The sequence below is a fragment of the Corapipo altera genome, unplaced genomic scaffold, assembly GCF_003945725.1.
Source record: "Corapipo altera isolate COAL_440 unplaced genomic scaffold, ASM394572v1 50, whole genome shotgun sequence".
Taxonomy (NCBI): domain Eukaryota; kingdom Metazoa; phylum Chordata; class Aves; order Passeriformes; family Pipridae; genus Corapipo; species Corapipo altera.
Genome location: NW_020884889.1, coordinates 13,244,641 through 13,264,824, shown reverse-complemented (window position 1 = coordinate 13,264,824; position 20,184 = coordinate 13,244,641). Strand labels below are relative to the sequence as shown.

The 20,184-nt window shown below is 40.0% G+C and overlaps 1 protein-coding gene across 1 annotated transcript in view; it reads left to right on the top strand.

Moving 5' to 3' along the window:
* The first annotated feature begins 1,029 nt into the window (after positions 1 to 1,029).
* Positions 1,030 to 20,184, top strand: part of ADAM10 (ADAM metallopeptidase domain 10) — a 44,347-nt gene continuing 25,192 nt past the window's right edge. The window contains exons 1-2 of the mRNA XM_027644107.1: positions 1,030 to 1,230; positions 9,051 to 9,201. Coding sequence (XP_027499908.1) covers positions 1,176 to 1,230; positions 9,051 to 9,201 — 206 coding nt within the window. The 5' untranslated portion in view covers positions 1,030 to 1,175. The remainder of the gene's footprint in view (positions 1,231 to 9,050; positions 9,202 to 20,184) is intronic.

Here is a 20,184-nt window from a genome sequence, read left to right as displayed (position 1 = left end):
ATTCTCTAATTTGGGCTTTGTAAACAATTCTGCAGCCTTACCTGAAGTGCATTCACTGTAATTTTATTTTCTATGTACATTTATATAACAGCTTTTCTCGCTGTAACAGTGTTAGGGGGGAAGGTTTTTTTATTCTGACGTGGCAATAGCTATGGAAAAGCACAAACAGAAGGGGCTGACAGTAAACTAAGAAACTTGTCACAAACCCTAATGTAAAAAATAAAATTTTGAGATGGCACAGTTGATGTAAGAATTATCACGTGGACAAACAAGAGATGAAACATTTTGTCCGGATGGGTCACATCTGTATTTCCATGGGAGGGTTCTCCTGCACAGCTGAGTTCATGAAGGCTGTTCAGGACAGTCTCAAAATGACAAGTCCCTGTTCAGTGGGGACACTGCAACACCTGACATCACATCGGGAAAAGTCAGGGAGCTAAAATAAAACTCTAAAAGTAAGTAAAATAGTTTCTGCGAGGAAAAAAAGCGTACCTGGTAAGCAGGTTAAGGAAACCAGAATAAAACGCTAAATTAATTTCTGCAAGGAAAAACGTGTATGTGGTAAGGGCGTAAAGGAAACCAAAATAAAACGGTAAAATCAAATTGGTTTCTGCAAGGAAACCCACGTGTACGTGGTCAGGGGGATAAAGCAGAGCGGCCCGTGCGATGTGTTTACACTTTAAAAGGACCCAAATTCCCCGGCCCGGGGCGCGGCGGAAGCGGCCGCGGAGGCCCCGCCCCTCCAGGGGGCGTGTCCTTTCGGACGGGATGGGCGTGTCCCCATAGCCCCGCCCCTTTCCAGGCCCCCGGCCCCTCCCTGCGCGCGCGGGGGGCGGGGCGAGCCGCGCGCTCTGGGCGTGTCCCGCGGCCCCGCCCCGCCGGCCGCGTCGGGAGCGCGCGCGGGCGGAGGGAGCGGGGCGGGAGCGCGGGGAGCGGAGCGGAACGAGCGGGGACAGCGCCGTCGGGAGAGCCGCCCAGCGCAGCCCGGCCCGGCCCGGCCCGGCTCGGCTCAGCCCAGCACAGCACGGCCGACCCGTGGGCGGGAACAGTCCTCCGGAGCGGCGGGGGACAAAGCGGAGGGAGGCGCCCGGCTCGCCCCTCCCCATCCCGGCGCCGGCTGGGGCGGATGTGCCGTGGGTAGGCGGCGGCGGCGGCGGGGCCTGCGGCCGGCGGAGATGGATCTGGCGGGGACGATAATCCTGCTGTGCTCCTGCGCGGCGGGCGCCGGAGGTGAGGAGCCGCCCGGCCTCGCGGGGCCCTGGCTCGGGGCCGTCTCCCTTCCTCCCTCCCTCTTTTATTCCTTCGCTCCCTTCCTCGCTCCTCTCTCCGGGGCCGGGGGCGGCGGGCCCCACTGTCCGGGGCGTCCCGGCGGCAGGGCCGCGGCTGGGCCGGGCTGTCCCCGCTCCGCCCGCCGCTCATCCCGCCCGGGCCGCGCCGCGGGGCCCGCCCGGCGCCCCCGGCCCTGCCCCGGGACCTTCCCCGCCGGGCACCGGGGCACCGCTCCCTTTCCTCTCTGCTCTCTTCTCCTCTCTCCCCCGGGCCCTTCTCCCTACGGCCCTCGGCGGTGCTTTCCCTACCCGGCTGTGCTTCCCTCCCCCGGGACTCTCCGCACGGTCCCGGTGGCCGCTACCCGGTCCCTTCCCGGCGGCTGCTTCCCTGTCCCCGACACCAGGAAGCTCGGGCGGGAGGAAAGTTCGCCTTCGGGAAAAACCCCGGCTCGTCTTTTATTTCCTTGAGTGTGGTCGTGCCTTCGGCGAGGGCCCCCCCTCTCCCAGGCCGGAGGGAAGCACGGCTGTGTTTGTGGGGGACGTGTAACTGTCTCGTTATCCCGTTATCCCGTTGTGAGTTGTTTTCCAGCTTTAGGGAGCCGGGAGGGTGGTTTCTCCACCGCGCCTGGTAATGTTTAATTGGTCCGGTCATGGTAGGGAAATAGTTTCGGTTTTGTACAAAGAACAGGCATTGGAAAGGGTGGACTTGCGAGGGTGTTTCTAGAGAAGTATGGGTGGAACAGCTGGTAAAGATCGACTTCCTCTGTTTCGTTTGGCACCTCTCCGGTTTATCTGGGCTCTGCATCTGTGCACATCGAGAGTACGCTTAACAAAGAAACTAACCCTGCATCCTGGTCTTTTACAAGTTCTCAAAAAGTAGCATTAAAGTATAAGAAAACTCTAGTAAGTTGTACTTGTGGCTAAGATGTGGGATAAAAAGCAAGGAGATGTACATGGTCAGAAGTCATCCCGTTATTTGTATTAGGGGTGGTTACACAAAAGGCTGAGTTTTCCTTCATAAATTCTTGTAAACTATTGAAATATTTCGGTCTTAATTATTGGCATGCTTTCAAGGCCTCTTTGTTTTCTGAACTAAACGGTGCTGGCACAGAATTGATTTGAAATGATTCATTAACCAGTTGTGAGGGTTGTTTCTACTGTTCAATTCTAGGCAGGCAGTTATGCCTTAAAATCGTAGTAAACATGTAAAGTACAGTCTTCTGGATATATAGAAGAAAGTTCATGGGGGGTATTTTACTTTAGAAATTCCTGTTAATTTTTTTCTCTGAGGGAAGAATGGGCACCTTCGACATTTCTGGGCGTTTGGAAGCACACCTCACTAGCAGGTAACAAAAGTACATGCCTTCTGGTGTTAGTAATGCAGGTAAATCTTTAAAGAAAGATTAATAATGCTGGGTAGAAATCTAGACATAATGGCCAATATACATTTCCAAAATATCCTAGGGAACTTTTTTGATAAAAGTCTGAACGTAATTGTGAAAGATTTAACATAATTCTACATTAAATTAAAATGGCTTTTTAAGATTAGAATGGTCTATTTTATCTGTGTTCACATGTCTAGAGTTTCTTAATACTGTAAATGTTTTTACTCACTGGAAAATAAAGTTCTTCATTTGCATGCCTTTCTTCTAGGCAGGCATTAATATCTGTTTAGAAAGGGCAAGTTCATGATTCGTAACAAAATTACTGTGAGAGCAGTACAAACTGGAAAGAATTGAAAAAACCTCAGCAATTTACCTGTTTTGTTTGTGTTTGGTGCATCTTGAAGCTAAGTTATGCTTGTCTGTAAAGTTGTCTAATTTTAAGCCACATAGGTATTAAACAGTACTTATTTTGAAAATTTCATTAGTCTGCAGTTTTTAAAAAATTGCTTTTTAGTGTGTCGAGTCTAAGATTGGAGTATTTTTACGGGATACCTGAGTTTGAACTCTTTCAGAATTACACAAGGCTTTGTGCCTGTATACCATGCAGGCACAGTACATACTTTATTGTAATAACCTTTAGATATAAAGGTATAGATTAACAGAACCAACTGTAACTTCAGCTTCAGTGATTCATACAGTTAGGTATGAATCACAAAATCAACATTTAAAATAAGGTGCAGCATAACTTGGATAGTTTATTTGGGGAGAAAGGTTAGTGAAATCTCTTGGTTTTGTTTGAAAACTATTTTCTGTTGTAGTTTATATTGTTCTTAAAATTATGTGAAGGGAATGTAATTAAAAGCAATCACAAATGAAATGTGCTGCACTGTCTGTCTTAGGCTGCTTTGTAGCTTTTTGAATGTTATGTATGTATGGTTAAAACAGAGAAGTTGTCAGAAACTTGACCAAATGGGCCCAGAAACATGATTGACCCGGGTTTGGCATTAGATCACTTTTAGGGCTCTCTTAGAAGTCTTTTTCTTTGCTTCTGCTGCATAAAAATTACCTTCATAAAACAAGTGGTCCAGTAGGTCTGTTTGAATGCAGTTGAACAGTATAAGAAGGAAAAGCCACAGCATTTACTTTGCTTTGGTTTTCTTAGTAATAGGGGAAAGGTAGAATTTAGCTTCTAGTATATGGTGTCTACTTGAGATAAGATATATGTACCTTGAATTTTAAGAATTGTTTTGTAAAAGTTGAATATGAGTGTTTTCCCCAATATCCTTGGAATTGCTTGGCTTAAGGGATCTTTTAATAATTTTGATGTGTATAAAGTGGTACTTAATTTGGACAATGTTATTGGCAACTTTCAGTAGCATGCTTTCTTGCATATGATGGAGATGCATGCAGGTATATTAACCATTACTTAATTATCCATATATAATTATGTTCTTAAAAGAAGGGAAATAACTAATAAAACCTCTCCTTCTACCCAAGGGTCATTAAAAAAAGGGAAAGGGAAATAGAAAACACAAAAGGGAACTACTGAGAGCTAAAAAAACCCCATCATTGCAAATTTATGATAAATAGCTTGTTTTCACTGGTACAACACACTCTTCTGTGTTGCTAGGACTTCTGAGTTGTATCTTAGTGTCTGGTGCTGCTGGATATTGAACTATGTATTTCCCAGTGAGGACGAGAGAAATTCTGTTTTATTCTGGACACATGGGGGAGTTGTGGGAAGGCATTTATGAGCTATCAGCATCTGAGTGATGTAGTTTGCGTCCTTACTATAAACTGAGAAGAACACAAGGCTTCATTAACATGGCAGCACTCAGCCTCCAGCATTTATTTGGGGTTTAAAATAAAAACATTATGAATTTTATATGTCTGGGGGAGACAGTGTCTAGTAAAGACAGCTGTAAGATGGTTGTTTCAGAAATGCCTATGGTAATTAAAAGTAAATCAAATCAGGTGTTTAGATAGTAACTTCGAAATACTGTTGCCCAAAAGCCTCAGGTTGCAGTTCATTTATACTTTTAAAAGATCCAAAGGTTCAGTTGAGCAGTGTGGCAGAGCCACTGTACTGAGTTACTGCTGGCTGGTGGTCCTGCCCTGGCCATGCTTTCCCACCTCTCCTCCTGGAATGAGGAGCCAATTCAAAGACAAGAAATTATCGTTTTCCACCGGATGTGAGACTTCTGCTGGTTTATTGTGCAGACCCAGCCTGGTGGGGAAGAAGAGCTGGGACTTGAACAGGGTGGAGAGGAAGAAGGTAAAAAAAGCAGCAGACATCTGCTTACACTGCTGGTGCTGTACTGTCAAACCATGCCCTAAGTGTGAGCTTTCAGTGTAGGGAAATGATCCTGGCTTGACTTCTTGGTTACATGTTTTTCTTTCACCAAAAATTAACTTGACCAGAAGAGAGAGAACATTTTTCAGCTGAATCAGTTTTAGTGCCAATGCAAGGGAAGAATAGAAACGGTGTAGATGTGAAAGGGCAGCAGGGCCTTGCCCTTCTGCTGCAGTTATGGAACTACAGTCTGGAGAAATTCTTCAATGAAGTTCAAGTCAGGAGGTTTATGGTTGGATTTCTGGCTTGCTGTACACTTAAGCACAGGAGTGCTAAGTCTGAATGCATTGTGCACTCTTTAATGTCCCATGTAAAGGAAGTATTTTTTAAGATACGTAACCTCTACATTGAAAACAACTTGATGTAAATCTTGCTTTGATTATCTTAATTAAAATTATAATAATAATTCTCTACAAGATATTTATCATATGCTGGCATTTCAAATCTGCAAATCAGTGATGATGCTTGCAGTTAAAAGACTTGTCTGGTGAGTTGGCTGCTGAACAATTTCTGATACTCTATCAAGCCATATTCTGTGCTTTTTTCCCCCACTAAGAAGCTTGTGTTTGAACTGCTTGCATTTGTCATACAAGTCTAAATCTGAGTGATTTAATGTAAACTTCGCCTTTTAGAACAGTGTATGCTTGATTTATCCTTATATGAGAAGTTAAATGTTGTAATCTTTTACACACACACACATATATATAAAATTATTAGATGTTTATGTTTACAGTGGTAAGGTTTCAGTACTGTTTTGTTACTAGTCATCTTTTTGGGCATGGAGTTGGCTTCTATGAGGATTTCCTCCATAATCTTCCCAGATACTGAGATTATTCTGACCTGTAGATCTCCAGGCCCTCCCCCTTGAAGATGGGGATGACATTTGTCTTCTGGTTATCAAGAACTCCCCTCTATCACAATAACTTTTCAAAACAACTGTTGCATGTAGATGCTCAGGGTGTACCAGGAAGCTTATAGCTAAAATGACATGGATGACAGATTTTACCCTTTGCATAAGCTCAGTCAGGTTAGAATGTGCCTCAGACTGTGCCTGTCCAGTGGGATTTGTGTTTGTTCAGAACAACAACTGTAGATACCTTTCTTCACAGCTCTCTAGGGATACTGAGGAGTTGTATATCCTCATACACAAAAATCTTTCGCAGGGACTGTCACATTGAGATGTTTGCCTAAATGCTCTGTCTGATTCTGTTTAAAGTCATTCCTTGTGTTTAGTTCTCAGCCCATGAGAATAAAGCTTCATTCCTGAAGGGAATTTGTCATAGGAAATGCCACATCTAGTTTAGCAACTCTTTAGAAGACTATACTGTCAGGTTCAAAAACCATCCAGTTGTCACTCTCAGTGTCTGTATCCTAAAAGGTTTCTGTCTGCTGGCTTAGTGTTTAGGTGAAGGGTAATGTTGGCTTATTCCACTAGATTGCCTGGAAAGGCATCATGCTGCCTTTGGTTGGTTGATGACAACATGACACATGGAATTTGTAGAGCTGTTAGATGTTCATGGTTTGGTGTTTCTTCCTAGGATAGACTTCTTCCTTTTTCATACAGAATCTCTTAATCACAGGAACTGGAGCAAGAGTTGTACCTGCCTCGTGCAGCTCCGTGAAGTCTTCTTTGCAGTGTAATAAACTTTTACCACAGGATTCTGTAGACTCCTATGTTACTAAGGTTGAGCTACTTATTAAGCTTCCTTTGTGAGGAAGATAATCCTTTTTGATAAGTAGCTGGCTTTATTAAAAGGAGATTATGTATCAGTTGCAGACTTTGAACACTGTATCAACGTTAATGTTATAGCTACTTCTGGAAGTGGAATAAGTTGAAGCCTTGATTCCAATCCTGTCTGAAGTCCCTTTTTGGAAAAGCCATGATACTGTAGGTGTTAAGAGCCTGTTCTGGTGAAGCAAGAAGAGAGCAGCAAGAGTGTTTGTGTTAAGTGTTTGCTAGGAGAGTACTTAAAACATGAGGAGTTCTTTAAGTTTTGGAGAAAGGGAAAAGAAGTAGCATTGTTTCCCTGTGTGATCACAGAAAGTGTATACAGAAAGTGTTAAGGAAATAAAGGGTTTTGTTTAAAACCATCTCTGCTTTTGCTTGACAGAGAGAACAGTTATAAGACTTTCTAATGTCAGTAGTCTTTTGCTGTCCTGTCACAGTAGTTAGCACTTAAAAACTATTCTTTGTGACTCAGTTAAATGCAGTCTCTCATCTTTCCACATGGTCATGAGACTTGGATCAGGTCCCAAGTGCTACTGGGTTTTCAGTAGGTTGTCACGCTTCAAAACTTTTTTTTAGGTGCCTAAAGTTGTTTAAAGTGTATCTTGCAATACTGAGAAGAAAAATGGTCTGTAACAGTTTAAGGAGTGCATTATTAAGAGCTTCCTAACACAGAAAAGTTAAAGTTAATTCTGGAGCACAGAAGTTTACATGTTCTGCAGCATACTAGCTCCCTAGATTTGATCAAGTTCTTCAAACAAGTTAATAATGTTGTATTCTAGATTTAGGTTCATTTAACAGTTAAAAATTTGAGTCTTAGCTTATACCAGTTAATTTTGAAGCTTGTTTGCTTATTGGCACTTTTGGGTGGTACATCTGGAATTGGAAAGCATGTATCTGTAGTCAGGCTCACATATCTTATGCATGGTCTCAGGCTTATCTGGTTTGGTTTATAGAAGTTCTTGGGCTACAGGAGGTGTTTATGCTTCATTTTGTGGGATTATGTTGGAAGTAATTAGAGAAACATCAGACAGGGACAACGTCTTGCATCCTCAAAGCTCCTTCTGGTTATTGAGACTTTGCAATGGTCCTGTGTTTTATTTGGGTTAGAATTCATATAACTTGCTTGAATAACACATTTTAGATGCTTAAGACACCTAAGACACACTTTCTTTTCTGGAAAACTGGATGAGAATGGACTTGTATTTTGAGACTAAGAGTGAGAGAAAATTAGGATGAAGTTTTGTTGGTGGACTGTATTTGCAGTTAACGATGAAGAGTCAACATTTGCAGAAGCCTACGGTACTGTGGAGAAATGTGAGTGTGATTTATCTGCAGTATAGCATTACTTGAATTTTAAAAGGATATGGCAGTATCATCTTGTGCACATTGCTGCTAAATGCAAGCATTGCATTTGGAAGTATTAATTTACTTAGTTGTTTTTTAAATATCTGAAGAAAAATATCGCGTGTAGTCTCTGAGAACTCTCACATATAGGTTGGTCTGAGGTTAAACTGATTATGATATAGCTTTTTTTTTTTTCTTGGAGAATTCAGAGTTCTTGTGGTTTTCTCCACAAGTTGTATTTTGGGTTTTTGAGGGTTAGTCAGTGCCTCTGGTCAGTTCTCCATGTCTCTTCCTCCATCAGGATAGATGGGTCAAAATCTTCCCCGTTTCCTGTTATGAACTCTTAATGTGAGTTATAAATATTATCCTAGAAGGAAATGTCCAAAACAGACTGAAGTGAATCTACATCTCTGGAGATACATTTTAATAAGACTTTTCTGTGTGGCAGAACATTCCACGTGATAGAAAATGTATTGCTACGTGGTATGGCTTGCTCTTAATTTTTCTGGATATTTCAAATGGAGAATATAAGCATTCTGAGCAGATATTGTGGTGTCATGACTGTAGAGTGAAGTAAGCAGAATTCTGGGGGACCAGAAGAAAGATATTCAGCTGTTATACTTCTCATTTTGAATCAGGAGTTCATTTCTGTAACATTTCTCAAGCATTCCTGTCTAGAGTGATGTAGTTTGCATTGTGGGGTATTTTTGGAGTAAATGAACTACACTTGTTTTGATTGAAATTCAAGTGGAAGATACCTTCCAAAGTCCACCTGATGCACTTGTAACTGCAGATGTGCATCCAGTCTGTGGGACTGGAGTAGAATGAATCTGAAGTGTACAAAGGAGAGAAAAAAAGCTAAAATGGATATAACGTGGAACTTGGGTCCTCATCACCCACTGTTTTGCCACAGTAGTGTGGTCATAGTAATTTTTCAGATATGCTAAACCTTACTTGTGTCTCTCTTTCAGGCCAGTATGGAAATCCTCTAAATAAGTACATTAGACATTATGAAGGCTTGTCCTATGATGTGGATTTGTTACACCAAAAACACCAGCGTGCCAAAAGAGCAGTAACCCATGAAGAGCAGTTCTTGCGCCTGGATTTTCACGCTCATGGAAGGTTAGTGAGATTTCAAAAGATGTTTGTTTTAAATATTTTATTCATATGTGTTTTAATTATAGTGAAATGTAAAGGGTGAAATAGAGTCCTCGAAGTAACATTAGCTAGAATACACTGAATTGCAGTTTACAGTTTCTATGGAGTATTTGCTCTTATGTCCAGTATAAGTATGAAATTGTTTGTAATCACTCATTCAGACTTCTGGTGGTAACTGTTAAAGCACTTTGAAGCCTAAACAATGGAACCATACTGGGAACAGAATGGTAGTTAATTCTGAGTTTATAATGCAGCTTTGGTTTTTTTATTTTTATTTTTTTTTTCAAAAATTATGCCAAACAACCTGAGGAGATTTAATTGAGAAAAAGTAGAACTTCAAATTGCATTTGAAACTACAAAATAGACCAAAACCCCTGTTCTATGTGTACTGGTGTTATCTGATTTTTTTGTACTATTGTGGAATTTAGTAATTATTTGACATGGGTAAAGACAATTGCTGTTAGAAGACTTTCTTTGCCTTCAGTTAAACATATAAGATCCAGTACAAAAGTCAGATATTCAGTGTGACCAACTGTGTATATTTTGTAGGTTTCACTTAGGAAGATCCCTTTGTAATTTAGAATTGCCTGCTTTTTGTATAACTGAGGAGAAACAGGAAGAATGTTAAAGTATTTTTGTCTGTATCTTTGTTTCATTGACTCCCTTCTTTGCAGCACCACTGTCTTAATATATTTTAGGACTGTGCAATGCCCTTGGTTTTCTAGTTATTTCAGTTACAATTTAAGTATTTAGAACTTCATAAATAGTTGTTAGCCATATGTAGAAACATAGGCAGTTTGACAGAGCAAATGTAAAACCAGGTCTCCTGAATGTACTTGGAATATTGTTTTATGATTAAGTGTTTTGCTTCTGTGCCAGCTTGTAATTTCTTCAGGGAATGAAGTGTTGTTACTGGAGGTTTATGATGTAATGACTGAATTTCAGTACCTCCTCCCAGAAGGTTAGCATTAGGGTGGTATTTCTAGCTGCTGTAAGACTGCAACCCAAAGCATAAATTTGAAACCCTGTCCTTAAAACCATGTTTTTGTGTGTGATTTTTAGTCCAGAGAATTTTATTGTATAAAGAAGAGTCATATTGCTGCTGTCTCTGCTGTAACTTCACAGGCAGTCTGTAGTCTACCCTATTAAATTGTTCTAATAAACAAGACTGCAGAATGGAAATGCTTCAGAGGCTCCTCACAGTGTAAACCTCTCCACTTTTAGATCTCCAGCAAGGCTGCAAGACAGTGAAGTTAAGTTTCAGTCTAATGCTACCACTTTTAAGCTGCAGGCTGGTGTTTAATTCAGGCTTACCAAAGTGTGCACTACTGCAGAGAGGAACAGGCCTGACTGCATTCCCAGCATCAGCCTTGTGCTAGCACTGTAGTCTTAAAGCCATGCAAGGAACAGGGACTGGGAACTAATCCAGCTGAAAATTATTTGGAAAAAAAAAATCAGTATGACTTGAAAGGGTGATACAAGGAGGATGAGGCTATTCTTTCTGGGAGCAGTCCACATTTCAGTCCACTTGAGAGGGTTCATCTTGTCATTGGTAAAGATTCCATGATAATCTTCTGTAAAACAGAGCTCTTAGTTTAACCACTGTGTTCTATCTGTGGTGTTAAGGTGGGGTGAAAATCCTTATTGCATAAAAATGGTGCTGCACCCATGATAATGAGGTCTAAAAAATTTCCCCTCTTCCTTCACAGATCTCCATGACACCAGACCTTAGACAATCAGGTTTATATTTTGGTAACAGCTACTATTACTCATGAAGAGTTGATATTTACGTGGAATTGATTCTAAATCCCTGTGCTCTGAGGCACAAATCCATCATTAACTGAGGAGGCTGATTGGAGACTGACTGTAAGGTCAGGCTGCTCCATAATTTAGGATTTTGGTAGTTTCTTGCGACACATCTAATGTTTTCTGCCAAAGAGAGGGTAGGGCAGGCTGTAAATTTAGTCCAAAAGTCCCTGTTAATCAGTTTGGGTGTCTTCTTACAAAATATTTTCATTTTGCTTTAAATATGAATTAGGAAGGATCAAGTGAATTGTGTTTTACTTCATAGAGCCTGTTTGTTAGCTTTGAAGGTGTGTAGCAGTGTATAAATAAGATTGGCTTTTTGCAGTTGCAGCTAGTTTATTGTGAATAACTGATTTGTGTCATCACTTGTGGCAAAATTAAAACCTTGCTATCAAGTACTCTAATTACTTTGTGTGAAGGTAGGAAATAAGGCTTTTGCAAAATATTTTAACCATTTAGATACAGGCCATGGACTCTGTACTGTGTTGTTTAAATACAGGTGATGAAACTTGAAGGCTGTCTGTCAACATGAGGTTTGAGATTCTGAAAACTTACACCTGATTTTTTTTGAATGGCCTTACACCAAAACTTTAAGCTGGTTTATTGGCACCCAGCTGTCCAACTTTCATCTCCTTAACTTAATAAAGATGCTAAGCAGCTGCTACTTACAGGTACTGAAATTATAGTCTTGTGTTTTGATTTGGGTTCTGATGAAATGGCTGCCTTCTGTAGCCAGGAGGGCAATGGAGAAGCTGTCCCAATATTTCCTGCCAGCAGCACGTGGAGCTGGCTGGGCTGCAGCAGATCTTACACTGTATCTCTGGGATCAATTGGAACTCTCAAAACTTAATCTTTCAATGTGTGCCAGAGGATGCACTGGTTGGTCACGGGGCCAGTCAAGATGGGAAAGTGATTTGACTGCTTATTTTTCAGCCAGATGAATTCATCCTTCCATTCAGTAGATAGGCAAACGTGCTGTAAGAAGAAAGAGGGCAGAACTAAGCAGCAGAGGTGAGAGGGAGGATGCAACACCAACCTTTTCAGTGGCAGTGCTGGCATATCCAGATTAGCATCTATCAAACTTAGCTTCATTGTCCAGAAAAAGGCTGGCAGCTACAAGTGTTTTAGGATTGTGTAAGTAGCATCTGTCCTTTGCAGTAGACTGTTTAGATTTAAGAACTGTATCTCATAGTGCCCTTTTGTTGGAAAAGGAAGAATTAGATCACAATTTAAAATATTATATATTTATACCAAGTTAAAGTGACCATTTAATCATTATAGTTTAATAATGAAATAGATTCTGAAATGATGGAATTAAACTCAAAGCTACCTTTTTTTCACACTAGACCTGGTAATACTACAAATGGATGTATAATTTGTCATCACTAAGAAACACTGCTTTATTTAACCTTCATCTGAAAGTCAGGTGTCACACAATATACTGCTAAGAACAGATATTTTTCAAAATTGTTGTTTGGTAATATAAAATACAACTTGTTATGCAGATGTAATGGACTACACTGAACCAGCCACACTATTCAATGCTAAGACACCAATGTCCTGTGCTGAAACTAAGCTGTAGATACTTACAGTTCTTTTGAATAATAAACCACGTAGTTTAGATTAGTTGGCATTACTGTTTCACCAGTGGTGTAAAATGTGCTCGTTTCTAAAATGCTTCAGGTTGAAAGGAATATGAAAATTTAAAACCATCCTGGTTATGTGTCATAGCTCTTCCACCTGCCAGTTTATATTGAGTGTTTTAGTGTGAGTTAATTTAAGGTGCCCTTTGAGTCCAGGGGAGGCTCACATAAAGTTAATGAATGCACAGTGTTAATACCAGGAACTCGATTAATATAAAGTAGTTTTTGAACCCACCCCACACACCCCACAAAAAAACCCAAAAAACAACTACCCCAAAAGCAAAACACAGCAAAGACACCCCCCCAAAAATACATGTATTGATTCATAGAAGAGCAGTACCTTTGGCACCAGCTTGAGATACAGTGAAGCAATTTAATATGGAGTAACTTCCTTTTGCATGTCAGGGTAATGTCAGTGTTTTGAACAGGAAGTTGGGGCATCACTAAAACTGACCTTGTATTTTATTCTCATTTATGACTTAGTCACAAAATGTGTGCTTGGACTTGGTCACTTACTGGAGATGACCCTTCCCAGGCAGAGAAGCTACAATAAACATTTGCAATATATTAATTGTAGAATGTCTTAAACTGTATTCTTCTGAACTGTAGTAAGTCAGAAAAATGCCAAATACTTCAGAGTGATTTCATTATGAGGGCAGAGCTTGAAAAACTTGGATGACATCTGATGTTCTAACTATATTTTTTTATCTAATGACGAAATGGTGAATTCCTGAGACCCTGATGCATTCAGAAATGGGGAAAAAAGTATATCTATGTAGTGTTTAACTCTATTTTCAGTCAACTTTTTATTTAATGCTTTCCTAATAGCTTATACTTTCTAATTTTTTGCCTGATTTGCCCTGTTAATTGTCCATCCACACCCACTTGTGCTCCTTGTGGATTAGTTGATGACTCTTGCTTGGGAAAGTTGCCCACACAACTTGAGTACACAGTTGAATTTTCAAGTGGTACTTGAACACATGATAACACTGCTTATTACTAAATTAAAGATATACTGAGAACTTCTTTCAGATATCTTGCAATTTAGCTGCATTTTTCCGTCCTATTTTACCTAAAATTTTATTTTTAAAACAATACTGTACATTAAGTTCAGACATGTTTGTGGGAATATGTGGTCTATATGTGATCCATATATAATAAGAAAGCTGTGGACCACTAAATTTCAGAGTTTTTAATTGAGTCTGAGGGGTTTTGTTTATTTTTGGTTCTGTAGTAATCTGTAATGCTTCAATTGCCTTCATAATTCAGAGATGTTAAATGTTTGTGTTTAACTAAGATAGTTGTAGGCTGTGTTTGAGTAGGTTATGAAAGCAAAGGAAGATACCGGTGCAGAAATAGTATTTGATAAGTTGGATTTTAAAGGTGACATTTTGAGCATGCTGCCGTGCTCAGATGGACTGAAGTAACTGAGCTGGTTACTCTTGGGTTGAAGAGGACTTTATATTGTCAAGTTTAAGGTTTTATTGAACACTAGTTGCTCTTTTTATGGCATTTAATTAAAGTACTTTTTAAATTGTGCATACAGCATAGTGCTCAATTCCTGAACTGGCTCTGTCTTCTATGTTCCATGAGCCTGTCTGAACATAAAGCAAATTCAATATTACTGGACTAATCTGAAAGTATGTGTTGTGTCTCTTCCAGTTCCATGTGCACTTTAACACACTCCTAAACAGACTAACTCCTTAAATAGGTTGGTTTAGTGGTCATCAAATAAGACTGACTGGTTGGCTTTTGTGAACTTAGGAGATTTATTTTCATGAATTTTACCTAGTGGATTTTTTGCAGGGTTCACTTACTGCAATTCATTTTAGGCTGTCCTGAATTTAAAAAGAGAAAAATAGTTCTCTTTAGTTCTTGCTATAGTGTTCTCAGAGTTATTAACTGCTCTGTGACAATTCTTCAATTGTTACCTATCTATTGTACCTTTTAAGTTATATACCTTGACAAATAACTTGCCAGGCAAGAGACCTGTGAAATAGGTCTCACTTTCTACACTTGTTTTGTCAAAAAAAAACCCAAACCCAAACAAAATCTCACCAAAACTAAACCCACCCTATGTTGGTGCTTGTAGGTAAAGTAGTTTTATCTTGCAGAGAACTGGGAAACAGGGATCTGAGTTCTCTACACGTTTTTTTTTAAATGAAACTAAAAAATTTTAGAGGCTGGATCTGTAGGTGAGATGTTTTGCATTTTATGAGTTTAAATACAGTCAGCTGGATTACGTGTAGCCCTCAGGAGAAAAGGCATTTGGTGTTTTACCTGGGTATATGTAGGAAACACCTGGTATGGTGGTGTTGGACTGGTGAGACAGCCCAGCTGAGGTGCAGGGTTTCCAGCTGTACTGCTAAAATTGGTATTAATGGTTTACAGCTTTACTCCTTGGCCAGCAAACTTTAGCAGACGTAGCCTTACTCTCAAAAAGCCATATTCTTAAAATGGAGTGCGGTGTATTATCAGCTAGCAAGTTTCTCTTCTATGTCTTTTCTTGTTTCACTAAGAAAGCTTCTTTCTAAACTACTTTTGTAGTTTAAATTCATGTGGTAACTTTGCTTGTAATTTTATTCTAGTACCTCTTTACCCGTTTATTTTTTTTGATTTCTTGTTTTTGTTGGAACATGGCACTGCATGTAAATGGTCAACTTAATGTAAATACAAATGCAAAGATTCTCTTCAATAAACAGGAAACCGAGTGATAGAATCTGCACTGAACTTCCCAAAGAAGTTTTACTGAAAGGGGAAAAAACCCTTAACCTTGAGTAAAGACTATTCTGCCTTTAAAATCTGTACAACATCCTCTTCAGGACAGAGATACTTGACTGACTTTCTCAGGGTGTAAATTAGCCAAAGTGTAACTACTTGTGATCCTGCTTGGGTAGTTTGTGTTATCTCAGCTAGCTGATGTGTTTGCAGCTGTGTATATCAAGAATAATGAGTGGCAAATGGCTTGGGATGAAGGCTGTAACTTCAGTTGTAGTGTTCTGGAATACTAAGGTTAGCAAGTCTGATTTCTGAAGGTCAGGAAAGAAATCTCTAAATAACCACAAGTGTCATCCTAGAGGTGTCAGTGGTAAAAAATCATAAGCTGCCAGTGTTTCAGCTGGGATTGCTGAGTGTTAAAATGCTGCAGAGATTGGGTTTTAGATAAAGACTTAATAGAGGATGATTCTATGTGCATCTAGGTAGGTAAAAGAAAGAATGATACACCTGGAGACCCTATCATGTGCTGTTTCAGAGATAGGTTTTCTTTACTGTAGGTAGCAGGACCATGGGAATTATCAGTTAAGTGATGGAGTATGCTGTGTGGGTTTAATAGTAGGTTAAAACAGTGTAAAAAAATATCCATGTGTGATGATTCTGTAGACTTGTGGGTAGTATAAACCCATTATTAGGTTGTTAAGCTGCTTTCTACTTAATATAGTTCAGAGTTGGAATGAGTCTGAGAGTCTTGTGGGAACTGAGTTTAGATTGTGGGATGCCTGATGTGGAAGCAGTTAGAAAGAGCAGCTCAAGTTATTATCCCCTTCCATTTATAGACCTCCTCCTATTTTTCAGAGAAGAGAGTCTTTTGAGTTCTTACACAAAAAAGTAAGGATAAAAGACTTGCACCTCAAGCAGAACAGTATCTTCTAGATCCTGACCTGTGAGGAGGCTCGTGGAAGCACAACTGCAAGGATTTTTCTGATTCCTACTGAGAAGAAAAGAGTGTGAACCTAAATGGACTCTCCTTGTACTCCAGTCCCATACCATACTGCTGCCAAACCATCACCTTCTGTTTCCTTTTCCCAGCCGCTTCTTCCAGCTATGGAGTAACTCCTAGTAACTCCTCCATCTCCTTCTTTCCTTTTTTCAGTTTTTTTTTTCCTTTTTCTTTTTTCCACAACCTCCTCTGGTCACTGAGTGATTCTGCCTCTCAGCCTGACACTGGTTACAGCAATTTGGCTGAGAAAAGACCGAAAAGGCAAACACCAAGTGCCCTTTTGTGCACCACCGATAGTGGCTTTTTCTGCCAGTTTTGGGAAGGTCTGCAGACTTGTTACCAGTTCGACATTCCATTGTGGTGAAATGGAATGGTAGATTAGGCAGTTAAACCTTAATGTGTGTTTTACCAAATGCTGTCAATATGTAAACAGCTTTTTTTTTTTTTCTTCTTTTAAAATGCTTTCTCTGATTAGAGCATAGGATTGACGGGAAAGCACAGGGGTTTAGCTCAGTGTGGTGCTCTCAACTAAATTTTTTCTTTAATTATGACTTGAGTTGGTATGTTACATACTTTTTAAATCTGAGGTAGTCTCCCTGAGGTAAGCTAGAAAGAAATAAAAATCTACCTCTTGATAGTCTTCAGGGTACTGTCATTAATGAATAAGATGTAGTTTATTATCAAAGCAGATTATATAACTGTCTCTCTCTCTCTCTTTATATATATATATATATATATAAAAAACAATATTAACAAAATTGTCCTCAACCAAATGAGCAACCATTTGGTAACCAACTAATGGCTTGTTACTGTATCAGTTTTCAGATACCTGTAAGATAAAAGCAGTAACAAATAAGCAAGGTCAAAACTTTGTCTGAATTGATTTAATTCTGTTGTATAGAATCACTGCTGCTGGGAAATGTGGTCTGCAAGGGAGAAAGTGTGTAAATAAAAGAGGCATTATTTTTCTGAAATTAGTTAATCTCCTGCCTGGTGTGTAGCCAGACCAGGGAATTGCTTAGTTTACATTGAGAACTCAGTACGTGCTGTAGAAATAGTAATTACTAAAAGGCTTATTTGAAGCTTTTTATTTCTTCCACTGTGGATACTTTAGAAACCATAGTCAGGAATGATACAGACAAACTTGTCTAACTTCTCTGGAGTCTCCTGTCCTTGGAAGAATTCATGAAGTTACTGGATTTAAGCCAGGAAAGAAAACTGAAGTGCATTCTGTTTTGCATCATTTTGAAAAGGATTGGGATTAGCTTATGTTCCTTACAAAAAAGAGGAAGAAATACTAACTTGGAACAAGTTTAGAGTGAATGTTAGGAAGACCTCTATATTGGGTGAGATGCTGAAATGGGTAGGGTCTTTGGAAGTTTCTTACTGAGAAATTAGGGTGTTAAACTGGATTTTTTTAGGGGTTCCTGCCACTTATCCATTTGTGTGAATCAATTATTACAGTTTAGAGTCTCCCCACCTATAGAGTGTAATCTTTTCAGTGCAATTTATTTCATTGGCAGTTCTCAGTGGTACATTAAGATGTCTCTGCATAGTCATATAAAGTTGTTAATTATTTGAAGTAGAGATGAATAGATGCTTGTTTCCTCCTCCACCTCCCACTCTCTTCCCCCCTGCAGCCCCAAGTTGTCTCTGTTTCCCACTCCCTCTTTTGGTGGGAGAGAACTAAAGGAGTATTTGTCAATTTTTCATTATTAAGAAGGTGAACGGTCCAGACAGATAATCCTGTTCCTGTTCCTATTTCTCAGTCATGTTTGCATGACTGAGAAAAGACCTGTCTAAAAATAGCTGTAAGATGATCAGGTTATCTAATAGTTTAACTAAGTTAAGAAATCAAATAGAGAATTGTTAGTGTGAAGCACAGCTGAGTTGTTTTGTATTTGAAACAGTTCTCTAAGTAGTTCTCTAATCCTGCAAATAGAGCCAATTTTATTAATAAGTAGATAATTAGCAACATGGGTTAGAATTTGTAGTGTTTATGTGCCAATGTGGAAAGTATGAAGAGGCTGAAAATTAAAGGAGAAAAAATTGAGACTTCCTAATCTTTAAACTAGTGAAACTTTTGATACACAAAACTTCTAACATTTTGAAGTGACAGGGTAATTTTGATGGACGGGTATCCCACACAGAACGAAGGACCATTCCCAACTTCAGTAGGCTCCACTGAGCTTCCCTTGCTCCCCCAGAACAGGTCCTGCAGTGTTGGCCACGGTGGCAAAGCTCAAGACTGACCCTAAAGCGTGGTTAGATGAGAGTCACTGGTGGCAGCCCAGCAGCACCATGTGCTGAATGTCCTGCTCAGCTGTGAGGATGAGGACAGAGATGACTTGGAAATTGAGGATGCACTGGATGGCTTCTCAGCTGAGACCTAGAGCTCGCTCATCTCTGTGCTTGGTGTTATATTAAGCTAAACTTGGTCTATCCCTACCTTTGAGTCCGAGTCCTGTTTTTTTCCCCCGCCCTGCTGGCACAGGCAGGAGTAAGTACATGAGAAGCTCTGCATTCTCTTACACAGTGCACTTCAAAGAAGCCATAGAAAATTGCTGATGCAGTTGAGTGTTAGAAACAACTGCTCCTCTGTTTTTATTTAAAACTAACATGAATACAACCAGAAAAATCTAATTTTGAAGAAATGTTTTTTGCACTTCTGAAAGAAGAGTGCTATAGACTGAGGTTTTTTCAGAATACCTCCTTTCTTTCATGAGAAAAAAAAAGTAGTTTTAGCCATAAAAGGTGCTCTTGCTGGGATTAGTAGATATTTCAGTTCATCACAGAGGCAGAATTACAGACTTCTTAGGGTAAGAAGTCTTCTATCAAATAGTATAGACGGGAGGAGAGATTCTAGAGGGTCCAGGACCTCTTGCCATTTAACCTGAGTTCAGATGCAGTTAGAGTCTGATCCATCCTGGAGTAACTCTGGAGAACTCAGTCACAGGGAAATATCAAACTAAAGTGGAGTTCAAATCTGTATAACACCCTGACCTGAGCAGTGTATTACATCCAAAGTGAGTACAACTTTTGGAAGTACTTGAATGAAGTTCTTCAGATTTTGTATCAGTGCTGGTCTTAATTCTTTCTACCTGTTTGTTTTTAACTTCTGCTCCATGAGAGCCATGTAAAGTGGCTTCAAGTCTCCACACCACCCCCCTCTCAAACTACGTGCTGTGCAATCTTGTAACATTCTGTCCTAGGATGTTTCCCTAGGTTACTTGTTCATGTTATCTCCTCTTCCTCCTGAACCTCTGTGTTACCAAAGGCTGTTGTGGCACAGGTAGTAAAAAGGCGACTTGAAGAAGAGCAATTCTTATTTCTTGTGTCTCAGTGACTCCAGTACTCAGGTGCATCTGTAGTGAACTGTTTCTTCCTTTGTGACAGGAAAATAGATCTATACTGAAACTGTGATAGGAGCACTGCTTGGCTTGGCACAAAGCCCAAGTGCCAGGGACTTGCCGAGGTTTAACCTTCCCCATCCACCAGCCACATCTCAGCATTTCATAACCTTGTAGTAGATACCTCTAACACAGCCAGAGGAGAGTACTTGCTTTGAAGCTTTGTTGGTGCTGCAGCAGCAATAATAAATATGGTGTGATTGTAAAATGCTGTTTGTGTTACAGAGTAGTCAACGTGAGTCACTACAGCCCCTCCCAGAATCTGACTGTAGTCATGGCTTTTTTTTTTTTGATCTTGAAGTTTGCATTGTAATGTACAGTTGTTTCAAAACACTTATAACCCTGGTGTCATATTTAGCATACAAGTGAA